Source organism: Mustela nivalis (assembly GCF_964662115.1).
Source record: "Mustela nivalis genome assembly, chromosome: 20".
Classification (NCBI taxonomy): domain Eukaryota; kingdom Metazoa; phylum Chordata; class Mammalia; order Carnivora; family Mustelidae; genus Mustela; species Mustela nivalis.
The window spans coordinates 41,079,375-41,095,247 of record NC_139039.1 but is presented as its reverse complement, the minus strand read 5'-3'; the positions used below and the strand labels follow the sequence as shown (position 1 = coordinate 41,095,247).

At 56.7% G+C, this 15,873-nt stretch overlaps 1 protein-coding gene across 6 annotated transcripts in view; it reads right to left on the bottom strand.

The window, feature by feature from the left end:
• The window catches only part of ERICH1 (glutamate rich 1), a 56,425-nt gene that overhangs the window by 16,927 nt on the left and 23,625 nt on the right, over positions 1-15,873 (bottom strand). For 5 of the 6 annotated variants that reach the window (XM_082715308.1, XM_082715309.1, XM_082715310.1 and 2 more), the window contains exons 4-5: positions 4,287-4,760; positions 1,872-2,066 (exon numbers count right to left, since the gene is read on the bottom strand). In XM_082715308.1, the coding sequence (XP_082571434.1) occupies positions 1,872-2,066; positions 4,287-4,760 (669 nt within the window). The remainder of the gene's footprint in view (positions 1-1,871; positions 2,067-4,286; positions 4,761-15,873) is intronic. The other variant, XM_082715311.1, reaches the window with a different exon arrangement.

The window sequence follows — 15,873 nt, the reverse complement described above, 5'->3', positions numbered from 1 at the left end:
TATTTTTATCTCATAAATACTCTATATTTGTTTAACTTAATAAAACTGGCTTTCTGCAATTTGAGCTGAAACCTGATGGAAACTCAAGTGTGCTCCACGCAGGAGAACCAGCACTGAGTGCGGACCAGGTAACCACCAGAGCCGGGACACCAGCTCTCAGGAAGCTCCGGCCGCCCAGCCGCGCCCCTCAACAGAAGGGCTCCGGGAGCCTCAGCCTCCCCTCCGCAGTGCTCACCGCACACGCCCTTCCAGGCTTCCCACGCCTCCTCCTGCAGGGGCCCCTGGACGGCCCTCCGCTCTCCTCCACCTTCTCTGCTCTGTGAAGGTGGCCCCTGGCAACCTTCCCCGTTCTCAGCCCCACGCTGGGTGTCCAGCCGGCGCCCTGCCTGGCCCCCGTGTGACCCCGGCTCCCCAGGGTCCCTCTCCCGGGACTGCCCAGTGGAGCATCACAGCTCAGCGCCCACCGCTGGGCTCTTCCGGGGGCTCAGGCCCCACGCCTGCCCACGTGGCCACGCCGCGGCTCTCACCTGCACAGCCTCCCTGAACCTCCACACCTCCAGATGGCTTCTTTGTCTGTCAGCTAGGCCCCCAGCCTCCTGCTCCTGACCCTTCACTCTGGTCTGAACTCGAGAGCCAGGGGTGTTGCTTGTATCTGGGAGCAGAAGCCCGTAGCCGTGGCATGGGCCATGTCGCACTCGGGCCGACACCACCACCACATCACCCTCCGTCCCGTCCGTCCGTGCCCACGACCCGCTCCCACGTGACCTCCACCACACTCCATTCCAGTGCGTTTGTCCCTGGCCGCAAGAATATCTCCTGCTGCAGACTCTCATCTCACATGCACACGGCCGGCGTCCGCTCCGACCGCGTCTCCCGTCTCCCCACCGGGCCACGAGCCTCCTGTCTAGCGCGCATACAACTGGCGTCCGCTCCGACCGCGTCTCCCGTCTCCCCCCAGGACACAAGCACCCAAGGGCAGGGCTTTGTTTGCCCCGTTCTCCGAGAATCCAGCCGCTGAGAACAGAACACGAAACAGGCAGACGCTGATGAAGTTCAACAAACATGCTAATTCAGGACACTGGGGGCAGCTCTCCAGGACCCCCGCTCGGGGAGCGGCAGCCCCAGCTGGAGAACGAAGTGTTGACAGGCCCTGTCACTCCCCTGCTTGTCATCCCCGTGCCACACCGGGACGGCCTTACCGCCCCCTCACCTGACCTGATGCTGTGATAGACCTTCCAGCTGCACCACGAGGTTTCTGGGTGGAAATGGTTAGTGTGGCTGCTCTGACATTCTTGAAGTCGGCAGAACACCTCCATTCACTCAGCCACGTGCCTGGTGGGGGTCAGCTGTGGGGCTCTGCGTGGCGGTCCTCCAGACAAAGCCCTGACTTTCTGATCCTGGCCGTCTGCACACTCCTGTGGCCTCACATCCCCCCACCACCCATTTCAAGCTACTGACATGAAGTCAGCCCTGTGGCACTGGGAGGACTTGAACACGGCTGGCCCAGCACCTGGAGGTTTGTGTGGAATGCGTACCCTATAAAAGCCGACACACAAGGGGGAAGTCACCCCGTAATTCATCTGTCTCCAAGGTATTCAGCAGGAAGAACAAGTTAACCTCTTAGCAGTACAGCAGAGAAGGGAGAAGGGAAGGGAACATTTAAACGGGTGACGTCTGGCCCTAATGGTTCGCAGCTCGCCGCCTGAAAGATCAGACGGCACAGGTCCTTCTGCGCCCGTCCCACGAGTCGTGCTTACGGCACGCCCACTCCCATGTCCTGACAAGCTGCGCACACATCCCGCTGCTCCGCCTCGGGCTGTTCTGCTGCCGAGCGGGGTCTTGGAAGCAAACCCTAGGGGCCCAGTACGTACCGGGCGGCATGGTGCAACACGCCGGGAACCTCTCCAGGACGCGCTGCAGGCTCGTGGTGTCTCGCATGAGTAACAGTGTTTTCATGTGATCCACCAGGAGCACGTCGGAGGGGGACACGCTGTGGTCCTCGACACGCTGGAGCAGCTCCTGACAGGCCTCCGGGGACACGGCTGAGTCCCCATCCTTGCAGGCACCTGAGCAAAGCCAGGGTCACAGAAACGCATGTTCATGTTTACTCCCGTCGGGAGAACGTAAGCCCCCAACCAGACACGTCTGCTCGGAACAAGCTGTTTGCACGAAGCCACCGGGAGAGACCATCCGAGCAGAACGTGAACCGGGAGCAGCGAACGCGCGCTGCTGAAGCCGGAGGGGCCTGCCTGTCTGCGCCTCCCCCTCCTGCAACACCTTCCAGACACGCTGCTGGGAGTCCCGGGCAGCGACAGGGCCCCGGATACCGCCCAGCTCTGCGGACTGGCCTCGGGCGCCCCTGCCCCCACTCCCGCTGCCCGGCGAGCGCTCTGGGTGTGTTTTCTGCGTTAATCCCACCTGGAGATCCTAGGCTTTCTGAGTCTATGACCTGACGGCCTTTCCCAACTTGGGAGAACTCCCAGCTACCTCTGCACACGCCCGCAGTGCCCCGTCCTGGACTCCCACGCACGCGTGTCTGACCCGCTCCCGACCCCTGCGGCGCCCGTGAGCCTGGCCCCTCATCTCCCTCGTGCTGAGCCGACCTCCTGCTCACACTCAGCCTGGAGACCTTAGTCTCAGTGACCGTACTTCTCAGAATTTCCATTTGACAGTCTGAATAGATTGAGGCTATCTAATGAAATTCTCCAATTTTTTCACCTTTTCTATTTTTTTTTATTCATCACAGCTCTTTCAACGCCTGTCTGATAACATCAACGTCTCCACTGCATGTTCGTCTCATGGTTTCTCCCGCTAATTTAAGTGTGTGGGGATGGAGTCTGACGGTGGTCTGGCCAAACCTGCCCCTGCGGGGACTGAGCGGACACCCCCACCCACCCCTGCTCCAAGTGTGTGGCCCTCTGGGGTGCTCGAGGGGTCAACCCTTGTCAGCCCCGTCAGCACCCCAAAACTGCCGAGGTCCACTGTGTTGTCAAAGCTCCTGGCATCTCCCTACCTTCTGCCCCACGGTGCAGCATCGGGCAAAGGTTCTGAGGGACCCACTGAGCATCTGCTTCTCTGGCTCTCCTTCCACACCACACACGGCAGCCGCTGGGCCTCCCCTTCCCCTCTTGAGGTCTGCCTGCGGCTGAAGCTGAGCCGGTGGGTGAGCGTCCCAGGGCTTGGCCGGCCCTCCCCTGCACCCTGCTCCAGTGCCCACACGCACGGCCAGCAGATGCCCCCGGGGAGCGCCGCTCGGCCTTCACATGGTGTCACCTACTCTGGGGTCTGCCCTTTCAGGTGCTTTTCTGCAGAACCTCCCAGATCCACAGGCAACGGGTCCCATACTTAGGTCTTCTGAGGCTTCTGTGCCTATTAGCGCTGTGTTCCTACTAGCCTCGTCTGGGTCGGTTAAGTCCATTTTCACTCTGTCAAGACGCAGTGCTGACAGGTGTGCTAAAGGCAAAAGGGTAAAACTGATCTATTAACAACGGCATTTTTACACCCTTGTGTAAATCAGTTCCTTACCCCCCAAATTATCCCAGAGCCAGTATTTCTCAGTCTGGTTCATAAGGTCAAGTTCCTGTTCACATCAGGATTCACCAAACCCACCCCAGCCGCTGAATCCACCGGAACATCATCAGAGCAGGCAATGTCTGTCCCGAGCGCCTCTGTTCTTGGGGTGAACACGGCGGTTCGACAGCCCCTGCTGCTTCCTGATCCTGAGGTCGGCGTCCGTCAGTGGACACCAGTGCGAGGAGTTACCACCCATGAGAATGCATCTGCTCCCCTCGTCCACCTCCTGCAGCAACACAGAGAGCTGCTCAAAGACGCTCCCCGAAAACCTGAAATCTGCGAGTCCTGTGCAGGGAGTGAACCACAGCGTGCCCGTGCCCACACCACGGCCCGAGCAGCTCCCCGAGGTGAGTGTGAGGCCGTCGGCCCCGCCAAACGCACTTACCTTTCCCGACAGCACCACACCCCCGACATTGGGCTGAAAGCAGTGGGGGCGCGGACACCAGCCCCGTGAGGGCGCGGACACCAGCCCCGTGAGGACGCGGACACCAGCCCCGTGAGTGGCTGCAGCTCCACATGGGGCCGCACCGCTCTCTGGCACGCCTCCAGCCGTACTGGAGAGAGTTTACAGATTCTGATCTTGGCCTCAAAACTAATGACTTACTTTGACTGCTGAATGTTTTAATGTTCTACATTTTAAGCATTTAAATATTTTACTGTGTTTTTTCCACAAACATGGATACCATTATTTACAAGAATGGTAAAAAACATACCATCATAAAAATAAATTTCTTGTGTCGACTTCAGAAAGCTTAGGATCCCATCTGCCTTCTCATCGGTACTTTTCACATCTTCCTCATTGGCATCTGTCCTGTCCTGGTGCTCCCCGCAGGCGTCCGCACGGTCCTCCTCAGCGTCCCCCTCAGTGTCCCCGCCGCCGGCGGCCGGGTCTCCTGGATCGCTGTCGCCCTCCTCGGGCTGGTACATGAAGTTGCGGCCAGAGGCTGCTGTGAGTAAACCCGCGGCTTTCTTCCTCTTCATCTGCTGCTTTTTCTTCAGTTTCCTCTTCTTATTTCTACTGATCGTGGGGCCATCTGTGGGCTGTGGCTGCGACTTTTCTTGTAAAAGACTCTGCTGTTTCTCTAATTCTGCTGGTTCCGTGTGATCATTACTGGGATCTTTAAGACTCTTCCTGGATTTATGCTTTCTCGCCCTTCTTCTCTTCGGCGGGTCGGGAAGCTCCTCCTCTATAAAAACAAATTCAAATACAACGGCATTCCGTACAATGGAACCACAACAAACACAGCAGGCTAAGTTTTCCGTTAGAACCTTGCAGATTCCGTAGAAAAGGAATTTAAAATATTTACTGAGTGCTTCTCAGCTTTATCTCAAGTGACTACCTGACCGGGGAACGGGGACCTCCCCGGAACTAAGCGTGCGGCAGGCGCGCTCCTCCAGAGAGGCCCGCGCGAGGACAGACCGCGCGCACCCACTGTTGCTGCAGTCGTGGCAAACGTGAGGTTTCGGGGATGCAAGAGCTGTCGCGGTTTTATTGGGAGTGAAATGTCAGGCCTGTGGCCGTGGAGAAAATACGTTAATTCCTGTTCCTTGAGATTTTACTTTGGTGCTTCTAAGAGTTACTCGGATGTGAGAACGAGTCATAAGAAGCAGGTCCTGTGCAGGAACCAGCAGGAGGTCACAGCCCGCAAGGAAGGAGGAGCCTGGGCTCACGGTCAGCAGCACAGGGTCAGCCGTGCACGCGCCCCCAGGCCTCTGACGAGAGCACGGCATCGGGCAGGGCTCGCGGACGGCAGTGGTTGGGGGGGGGGGGTCACAGAGCTGACACAGCCACCATGGGAGTCCTGCACCCGGGGGCCACGAGTGTCCCCCCCGCCCCTTGGAGGTGGCACAGACAGGGTCCACGCCAGCCAACGACTCTACAGGCCCGGCCAAGTGGCCCCAGGAGCACGACCCCCACCAGTAAGTCTCATGTTTGGGGAGTTCTCATTCCCGGGCGGCACCCCCGTGGGATTACTGTGGGGAGTCAGAATGTGTGACGTCTGTGGGCCACGGCGCAGGCACGGTTACTGTGCTGAGTAAAACTCTCCCTCCCGGTTGCTCTACTCCAGGCTGTAATTCCGCCTCTGGCTTTGCTCACAGACGCACACACAAAGGCTGTGCCCACATGCACATCTCTCGCGTGGCCTCTCTCCTCGCCCACCTTGATGGCCGCCCTGTGGCAAGCTCCAAGTGACAGAGACAGGAACTGGCCAGTGCTGGCGCTCTGGACGCATCACCTCCTGCCCTGCGCTCCGGACCCCAGGCCACGGCGCAGCCCACCCCCGCTTCTCCAGCTGAGCGGCCGACCGCGGGCCGGAGCCCCCCCCCCCCCGCCAGCTCCGTGCTGTTGCCAAAGTGGCGCCACTGTGCGTGCACACGGAGCAAAAGTGTATCCCTGCTACGTTCTGAGTAAGTTCTCCTCGCTGTCCTGACAGCACGACGCCACACCTGTGAACCCCGGCACAACCGTGACCTGAGTGCGGAGCCGAGGCCACTCCTCATGAAACGGTGACACCAGACTGCCCTCCGGTGCCCCCGTCGGTGTGTCGAAGGCCCCTCCTCGGTCATGCAGGATTAACTGAGCACGGTCTTGTGCTATTTTGTCCGAAGCACGTCGGCCGTGGGACCCGCCAAGTGCAGCCGACAGACCGAGGCCGAGTCACAAGGTCTGTGAGCAGCTGCTCTCAGGAACTACAAACGCTCAAAAGTGACAGCTCCTCATGGAACTACGTGGTTTTTTTTTTTTAAATTTCCCAGGTCCGGTTAAAAAAAGAAATACACAAATTTCCCCTCATGGTTCACATGTGCCTGCCTTCCTTCACGTGGAGAAAAGGAACCATCAGCTGTGCTACCGTCTCATCACCTCAGAGCAGAGCCGGCTGGGGAGCAACGGCAGGTGCGCTGCGCCCACAGCTGCTCACGCTGAGTCCTCCGGGGTCCTCGAGAGCAGCACCCTCCTCCAAGCTCCCCTGGCCTCGCCACCGGCCGCTCTCAGCCTCTGAGGCTGATCTCCCGTGCTGCCTGCTGAGTGTGAGTGCGCTGCCGATCTGCTGTTTGAGAGGGACCACAGGGATGCCACGAAACCATCAGTGCCACACAGCGTTCCACGTGGGCAGACATGGTGTGTGCACTCTGCAAGGAAAATGGTGCACACTCAGTGCCTCACACTGTTCTACGCGGGCAGGTGTGTGTGTGTGTGTGCAAGGAAATGACAACACTACGGTACTGTAAGCCCACACCCAGCATGCTAGCCGTCCTGCCTTGTATGGTGTGAGCATACGTTGGGTTTTTTCCTACTGCACTGTCCTGATTTCCAACTTTAAGGCAATGAGCAAATACTGTTTTTGTAATTTAAAAAAATGAACTTATTTTAAACTTGATGAAATTATAACATTTCCAAACATATGGGATGTGAGTAAATTCTACTTAAACAGGAATTTATACTCTTAAATGCGTCAGGAGAAAGCTATAAACCAATGATGGAAACACCTGAAGGAGCCAGAAAAACAAGAGCAAATGAAACACAGTGAAAGTAGAAGAAATGCACACAAGGGCAGAAAAGACAGAGAAAATGGGGCAGCAGAGACAAATCAACCCTGAAGATGGAAAACGGATGAACAACCGGCAAGACAGGCCGCGGAGGGGTAGGGGAAGTGCGAGCCACCGGAGGTGGTGGAGGCATGTGTACACAGGCTGACGGCCACTCCAGGCCACTGTGGACAATTCCACGCAAATAAATGAGTCTGTATGAGATGCAGGATCCTGAAGAAAACACAACTTACCAAAATGGCAAAATGGACACATGAAGAAACGGAACCGCTTAGTCCCACGTCTCTCACAGAAATGGAATCTCCAGTTAAAAGAACTCAGGTCTAGGGCGCCTGGGTGGCTCGGTGGGTTAGGCCTCTGCCTTTGGCTCAGGTCATGACCTCAGGGTCCTGGGATCCAGCCCCGCATCGGGCTCTCTGCTTGGTGGGACGTCTACTTCCCCTTCTCCCTCTGCCTGCTGTTCTGCCTACTTACGTTCTCTATTTATCAAATAAATGAATAAAATCTTAAAAAAAAAAAACAACAAACTTCAGATCTAGGTCAATTCACCAGTGGCTTCTACTAAGTACTTAGGGAAAAGATCAATGCCCAGCTTACAAGGGTGTTTCCAGAGAACAGACACGGGGAGCACTGTCCTCTCTCCAGACCCTGGTGGGGACCTTCTGAGATGGGACAGCAGCAGGTGATCCTGCCCATAAATGTCCACAGGTTCCAGGGATACAAAGTAGCTGATTTTAAAACCACACATGATAAAAACTCGTAGCAAAGCAGAAATGGTAGCAGAGAATTCTGACACAGGGCAGCCACAAAAAACCCACAGCGAACAAGGCACCCGGGGCAACATCCCGGAAGCCTTTCCGAGGTTGGGGAAAGGCGTGCGACGCCCCCCGGGGAGATCGGGAGATCCTGGAGGGGCAGAAAGGCGAGGCAGGGCGCACGGGAGTGGGGAGGGGAGGCAGAGTCAACCGGCAGGCGCCACAGCCGCTCGTGCAAACACAGGACGTCTGCGAGACGGCACGGGATGGCCATGCCCGGGTGAGCGCGCAGCCCTGCAGTGGGAGGGGCCCCACCCCAAGAAGGAAGCGCCCGGCACACGACCACATGGATCGGGGACCACAAGATAATGACAGCGAGTGAGGGACTGCAGACCGCGGTCCCGTGATGCTACGGGGCTGGAGCAGGTCCCCCCGCCCCGCACTGCTCCCTGCCTGAGCCACAGTCCACACTCTGAGCTCCCTGAGTGAAGACCCCGAAACACCCAGACTTGGGGGGGTGCCCGCTGGGGGAGCAGGTGGCCAGGGCCTGGGGGTGCTCCAGACACCCGCCCTGCAGTGTGTACATGAGGCTCCTCCCATGCTCAGGCCCGAACGCCACGGGATGGCCGCAGTATCTGACGCTTCCGGAAGACGAAGTACGGGGCACAGTGTCTTACGCGTGAGCGGACACAGAAGAACGGCATAGGCGACCTGCTACGAAGGCGGCGAGAACCCCACGGCCAGGCACACACTTATGACCCCTGAGGAGAAAAGGTGCTGGTGAATAATTCTCACAAATGAGATGAAGGAAGAAGTGTCCTGGGGGGTGGGAGTCAAACCCACAAAGCCCCACGAGGTTCTGGATGGAAGGCAGGGGTCGCAAGGACGCAGCAGAGGGCAATGCAGCACCGCCCCAGGCACGTCTCCAGCGTGACCCACACAGAGGCTTTGTCCCGGAGCCCGCCAGAGCAGAACCGCTCCCGGACACGTCCCCTCCGTCCGGGCACAAACACCCGTGGCGCGCACACCTCCCACAGCCGGTGCCTTCCGCCAAGTGGCACCGGGTGCGCCCGCAGTCGGCGAAGGCCGGTGCACGGTAAGAGCTCCTTGACGTGAGCGCCCGGAGGTCTGGCGGCGCGGCCAGAACCTTACATGAGCCCGCGGCAGAGACCTTCTCGCCCAAGCTAGGAGCCCGCGGAAGAAATCAATGTGCAACTCCTGCATGGAATCCCGACGGCATCTGGCTCGGGATTTACATTTTTTTTTTTTAAGATTTTATTTATTTATTTGACAGACAGAGATCACAAGTAGGCAGAGAGGCAGGCAGAGAGAGGGAAGCAGGATCCCTGCTGAGCAGAGAGCCCGATCCGGGGCTCGATCCCAGGACCCTGAGATCATGGCCTGAGCCGAAGGCAGAGGCTTAATCCACTGAGCCACCCACGTGCCCCTGGGATTTACATTTTTGATGCAAAGGTCTAGGTAGAAAGTATTTCTTTCCGGGAAAAGAACCGGTGAAGCACAACAGCAATGATCTGGTTCTTTCCCCTCATCTCTTGGTCAGAAGAGAAGTAAATTATATATTTCAACTTAGAACCTTCAAAATGTTTTCATAATGTTTTATGTTCTAAATGGTTCATCATAGCCTCTGGCTGGGCCACTGCTGTCAGCCCGAGAAGGCTTGCGTGTGGCAAGTGGCGGCCCCTGAGCCCTCCCGAAGGAGCAGGGGACGCAGGTGGGACAGGCCATGAGGGGCACAGCCGGGCCCGGAGAGGACAGGCCAGTGCATTCGACTGCAGGAAGCCCCGTCTGCTCGTGGCGACCGATGACATTTCTGTGGTGTGTTAGGGGCACCGCACATCCTTGGTCCTGCCACCCCCACCTTGAGCTTGATCCCTTGACCTGCCTCTCGGGCCCCGTCCTCAAGCAGTCACAGCTCTGCCTGTAGCCTGGCCTCCCCGGGCCCCACACGGCCTCGGTGAATGGGCCTTTCCTCAGGCGGCCCCTCACCCCTCGGACCAGACCAGGCTCTCGTCCATCCTCACTTGATGTCACGGGCTCTGGTCCCCACGACACCGGGCTGAGGGCAATGTCCAGGGCACGGCCGACATGCCCCAGCTTTCATTTCACTTCAGGGAGCTGTCACCTACACACAGTGGCCACTGCGGGCTACCCAGAGGCCAGGGGCCGTGACAGGCTCACCCTACGTCCAGGCCTTGAGCACGGGGTAGCAGGGACGGCTCGGGGCTGTGCTCCATCAGTCAGGAGCTGCCTCATTCTCTGTGTCTCTGTCTGTCTGTCTTTGTCACAGTCCCTCTCAGTCTCTGTCTCTGTCTGTCTCTCTCAGTCTCTGCATCTCTCTCTGTCTCTCTTCATCTCTGTCTCAGGACCCTCGCCCTGTCCCCAGGCAGTAACCTCACAAGGGCGCGCTGTTTCCACTGCGAACCCGTGAGCAGCTTGGGTTGGCAGCCATCTGCGGGGTGGGCTGGATGGACGGACAAGGCAGGTGGAAAACGAAACCGGTGTGATGATGGGAAGCTCCTGTTTTGCCTGGAGCTGTGTCTTTCTCTTCCATCCTGCAAGCTCCCTGCCCTTCGAAAACAAGGTTCTTCCACATTGGAAGGTACCTTAAATGCTAGTTTTCTGTGACTTCTGCTACCCTGACCTTCCATCTCACAAGAGACGCTGGGCTGCAGCTCTGTGAAGGGACTTTGTCCAAACACATGCTCCTCCACAGTCTAGAATGTTCCGTCTTCACGGGCCCAGGGCACACCTGCAATCTTGCCTTCTTCAAACCCTCGCGCACAGTAAAAGCTATGGAAACATCTATATTAGGGAACCAGGGGCCTATTTATAGTCTGAGAAACACACTAATTTTGAAAAGCCGCCATCCCCAAAACATACCTTTCAGAAATGCTAATCTTAAAAATAATCACAATGTGTCCAAGTTACCTCAGCTACCGCTTGGCGCCTCCAGGCTTTCCAAGGAGCCGCTGTGGTGGAAATAGTCAGGACCAAAATAGTCCCAGTCGAACCGGCTAAGTCCGGTTCTCACAGCGGCCCCATGCTGCATCAGAAAAAAGCTAAGTGTTTCATTTGTTTGTTTGTTTGTGACAGAGAGGCCCAGCGGGAACAGAAGCCGGAGTGGGAGAGGGAGAAGCAGGCTTCCCACGGAGCAGGGAGCCCAACGTGGGACTTGATCCCAGGATCCTGGGGTCAAGAGCCGAGCTGAAGGCAGACGCCCAACAACCGAGCCACCCAGGTGCCCCCAAAAAGCTAAGTATTTGACAGAAAATGCGAGTTTCATTCTAGACTCAAAGCTAAGGCTACGAATGCATGTGGTGATGACCCTTCAGGCCTCAATGCTGTCCTGGTGCTAAGCGTGAAGCCATAAGCTCACAGTCAGCGTCGATCTAACCCGTACACGACAGCCCTTGTGAAAATAGGAAGACACGGGGTGCTTCGAAGGACTTTCTCTTGTTTTTAAAGATTTTTTTTTTTAATTTTATTTATTTATTTGACAGAGAGAGATCACAAGTAGGCAGAGAGGCAGGCAGAGAGAGAGAGAGAGAGGAGGAAGCAGGCTCCCTGCCGAGCAGAGAGCCCGATGCGGGACTCGATCCCAGGACCCTGAGATCATGACCTGAGCCGAAGGCAGCAGCTTAACCCACTGAGCCACCCAGGTGCCCCTAAAGATTTTTTATATATTTGAGAGAGAGTGACAGAGGGGAGGGAGAAGCAGACTCCCGGTGGGGTGGGACTCGATCCCAGGACGGGGAGATTGTGACCTGAGCCCCCCGGTGTCCCTGGAACTGCCTCAAATTCAGGACAGTATTGGCCAGTGACAGGCGCCGACTGCACACATTCAGCAAGGGGAGAATGGGCTGTGGGTGGGGAGACGTGTCCCTGTTTCACTGGGATGTGGCTGCTTGGCTCCTGGGCCGGCCCTCCCCCACCAGGGACTGTGAGGACGGGGACACGAGAGAGCCAGGCCGGGGCCGGCCTGCAGCCCAGCCTGCACAGAGGGCAGCGGAGGCTGCACCTTTGAAAAACGGATTTGCTCGCTCTTCTGCTCAGCTGGTTCTGGAAAAGAGAGCAAGACGGGGCAGCGGCCGCGACAGGTGTGTCTGAGCTTTGCTTCAGCTCCAAGGGGTAATTAGGGTTTTAATTCCAAATAGCATCGGAAGAACACACGGGACCTTCATGCCATGGAAAAGAGCGCGTGGTTTCACACTACAATTGGGGGGCCCAGGGCGGCTCCACGGTCAAGTGTCGGACTATGGATTTCCACTCCAGGGGTGACCTCAGGGTCCCGGGACAGGGCTCCGCGCTCCGCAGGGGGCGGGCTTGAGATCCAGGCTCTCTCCGACTCTTCCTTTCAAGACCAAAGCCACGACACCACAGTCCAGATAACAAACTCTTCCTCTGTCAGGCTGTGTGCCCGGCGGCTGTCAGGTCACTTGGCTTCGAGAAGCACTTCGGACAGTGGCTCTGAGCTGTTGCCACACGAAGGTGACGAACACGTGGTCAGCGAGCGAGACTAGTCTCCAGCCTCATCACTTCCCGCCTTCACTTCTGAAACAGGTTTGACGTTGAAGTCACCACCCAGTTCTCTATGTTAGTTTGAATAGGCTTGGATTCTATGTTTTTGGAAAATAAAACTTAAGTCTTGAAAACGGAGAGACAGGTGCTTAGAGAATAATTGGATGGCGCGCCACCCCGAGAACACTCAGATACGGCTTCTCAAAACAATCCGTCCTTAGAGTAATTCTCAGCGATACCTTCCAATCAAATGACCATAAAACTGGTGAAAGCTTTGAATTAATAACATAAGTGGCTTAATATATGCCAATAAAATCCCAAATCCGTTTGATAAAATGTTAAAACCACGACACAACGCATGAAAGTTCGATTAGGTGAAGAGGAATTTCTTCTAGAGAATGTGCACACCAGGAAAGGAATGAAAACAGTGAGAGTAAAGGACACTGAAGTTCTTCAATGGATAACAGAGCTAGAGAAGAGTACACGGAGTCACTATGTCCTCCAGGAACAAGACGGCCCAGAGACGAGGAAGTCACAGGCCGAGTGGACTCGCTGTGTGCTGGGCGGGTGCGTCTGTGTCCCAGACTCCCTGAGCTAGAGGTGTGGGGACACCGGGCACCTGTGCCTCGCCTCTCACCTCCCAAGATGTGTAGCAAGGAGCAAGGAGGGTGCCTGGGCTGGCCGCTGGGCACTGCATGTGGACGGCCAGTGTGGACACACCAACCCTCTCCCACCATGGCCCCGCGCTGCGTGGTGGAGGCAGCCTCACACACGGTGCACGGTCCACCCTGTCCTCCAGACCCACGGCACCGGCGGCTTCGCACGATTACTCAAGGTGCCCAAGCACACATTTTCCTTGTGTGAACCCGTTCTCTGCAGACAGGACAGGCCGACCGCTAGCCAGATGCCAAGTGTGCTCTCTGGTCCCAGATCACGTGCTGCTGGACTGCCTACCTCCTGCCCTGGGACATCTGGCACGGCCACCAGGGGCTTAGTGACTGTTGCCCGAAGGATAACCTCTTGATTCAACCTAGCTTGACCCACATGTGGTTCAACCCTGCTCTTGAAGAACAGCAACGTGTGTCAGTAATGAGATCTGATACGCAGGCAGCACAGTCAACATGAAGATCCACATGTGTAAGTGCTAACACTTAGAACAACCTGTAGACCACGCATGTCCCTTGAGCAATGTCTACACACAAACGAACGTAACCAGGTGTAGCAGCAGGACAGAACGCAGCCGTGTGGCTGGGTTATACGCAGAACTCCTAGTAACGTAAAATAACTTACAAAAATATGCTGAAATGATACACCTGACCCTTTACAACACTTTTCACACGAACATGCCAGACCTTCTTAGGACTCTTCATTCCTAAAACTAACTTGTTCCTGTTTACGCCTTCGCTTCCTGCCAAGCCCAGCTCAGACCTGCTTCCTCCGTCCCGAGGGCTCTCCTTCCCCCAGAACCTCGCAACCATGCAGGGACAGAAGACCTGTTATCAGCTTTGTTACTCACCTGTGAGCTCTGAGGGCTGCGTTTCAGCCCCTTCTGTTTCTCTGTTCGACATACTAGGTTCTCAGTCAAGAGCTGGTGTTTCAGATCCAACCACGAGACTGTGCAGAGCTCCTCATGCTCTGACGTCTACAGCAAATGTTGCTAATTCCTCTTCTCCACAAATGGGCACCAACTGTCTTTTGGAACCAGAAATACAGCGACTTGTGGTCCACTTAGACTGCAGGATCCTCAGAGTTCCTCCTTGTTAGCCACACAACCAGAAAGACACCCTCTTAATGCAGGGATTCTCTCTCCCTATCGGACTGATTGGGATGAATGTGGAGGAGATCTGAGTTCCCTGTTTCCTAATGGGGTTCCTTGGGTTACCAGAAAGCTCATGTAGGGTCCTGGATGGCTGGGACCCCGGTGGCTTTGGGAAGCTCTCAGAGATGTCACCAGAGACGAGGTGGCCTGGGGGACGCTGGCTGTGAGGCCTCCCTCATGAGGTGTGCCAGCCGGAAGTAGAGACCCACCACGGGCTCATGCATGGACACCTACTGCTTCACAATGACTGGTTTGGGGCAAACTTGTGTTCTTAGAGGCTCTGAGGATGCGGAGATTCAGAACAGGACCAAGTGTGGGAATGCAGTGGGATTTACGCACACAATTCATGGAGTTCTGGCACTACCTCATTATTTCGGGGTACAGCAGAGGCTTAGTAGAATTCATTCCACATTACTGTTCTCGTACAGTGTCCACAGCCGACCGCAGGAACCACACACCCCTGTCCCATGTTTACAGTATTTTTCATTTCCTATTTCTTAGATAATTTACAAGAAGATGTAAATTGCCCTGCAGAAGAGTTTGTGAAATCCCACATGAAACCAGGGGTCTCCGGTAACCCACTTTGTGTCCGTGTGACGACGGGAGAATGGGTCGCGTGGAGTCCCAGAGTGTGGAGTCTGGAGGGTCTCGCCAGCCACAGTGAGAGAATGTGGTCTGTACACCTGTCATCTCCCTGACGCCTTCGGAAAGCACCACAAGACACTCCTGTCTCTCTGGCCGACTTCGGTCAGGCCAGGCTGTGGGGACACGGCGGGGAAAGCAGACTTGGATGTGGGCCGCTGTCTGTCCACAGTGACTGTGGGCAGAGCGACGCGTAGCCCTGCTGGGCTTGGCCCATCTCATCTCGGCCTCCGTGCTCCTGGGAACACACTGTCTGCTGGACAGCCTGCTTCCCCCAATCAGTGTCAAGTTTGCTTGCCACACCCCCTCACTGGCCGGCGAGCCTGCGGTGTGCGTCGCTGACTCACTGCGAGACCGGGGGTGGGGGGTGAGGGGGGTGGTGCTCAGAGACGCGGCGTTAGAATTAATTTCATGAAACTTCTTTACCCATTATCACTTTTCAGGACAATTAGTTCAAGGAAATCTAAATGCACTCACCCGTAAAACTGGGAAAGAATTCAGAAAACCGTCTATTCAAACCACTGGTTATACAGATGAGAAAAACGCAACCCAAGCAGGTGAGGAGCCTGGCAGACCAGGTGGTTCAGACACAGGTCTCAGACCCCGCACACCCCTCCTCCGCTCCTCCTGGCCCCTCCCACCGCTCGCCGCCCAGGGATGCTCTTTCTTGTGCGGTGCCGCTGATGGAGGCCTGTCACAAAACCTCTCGGAGCACAGCCAGGCACGGGGACCGCAGTCAGGCGAGACCACGCACCTGCAGGGCTCTGAACCCGAGTGCGGCACGGACGCTCCTCGTGGGCCTGCCTCTGTGGCCCGGTGCGCTGACAGCTGGCGGCGGCCTACTCAGGTGCCATTGTGGACGTGCGGCCCCGAAGCCTGCAGCTCAGGGTGCCCGGTCCTCCCTGGGAACACCTCGGCATGTGCTGCGGGCTGCAACCTTAGCATTCCATGGGAATCCTGGCAGGGGCGCTTCTCAGTAGTACTGCCACACGTGCC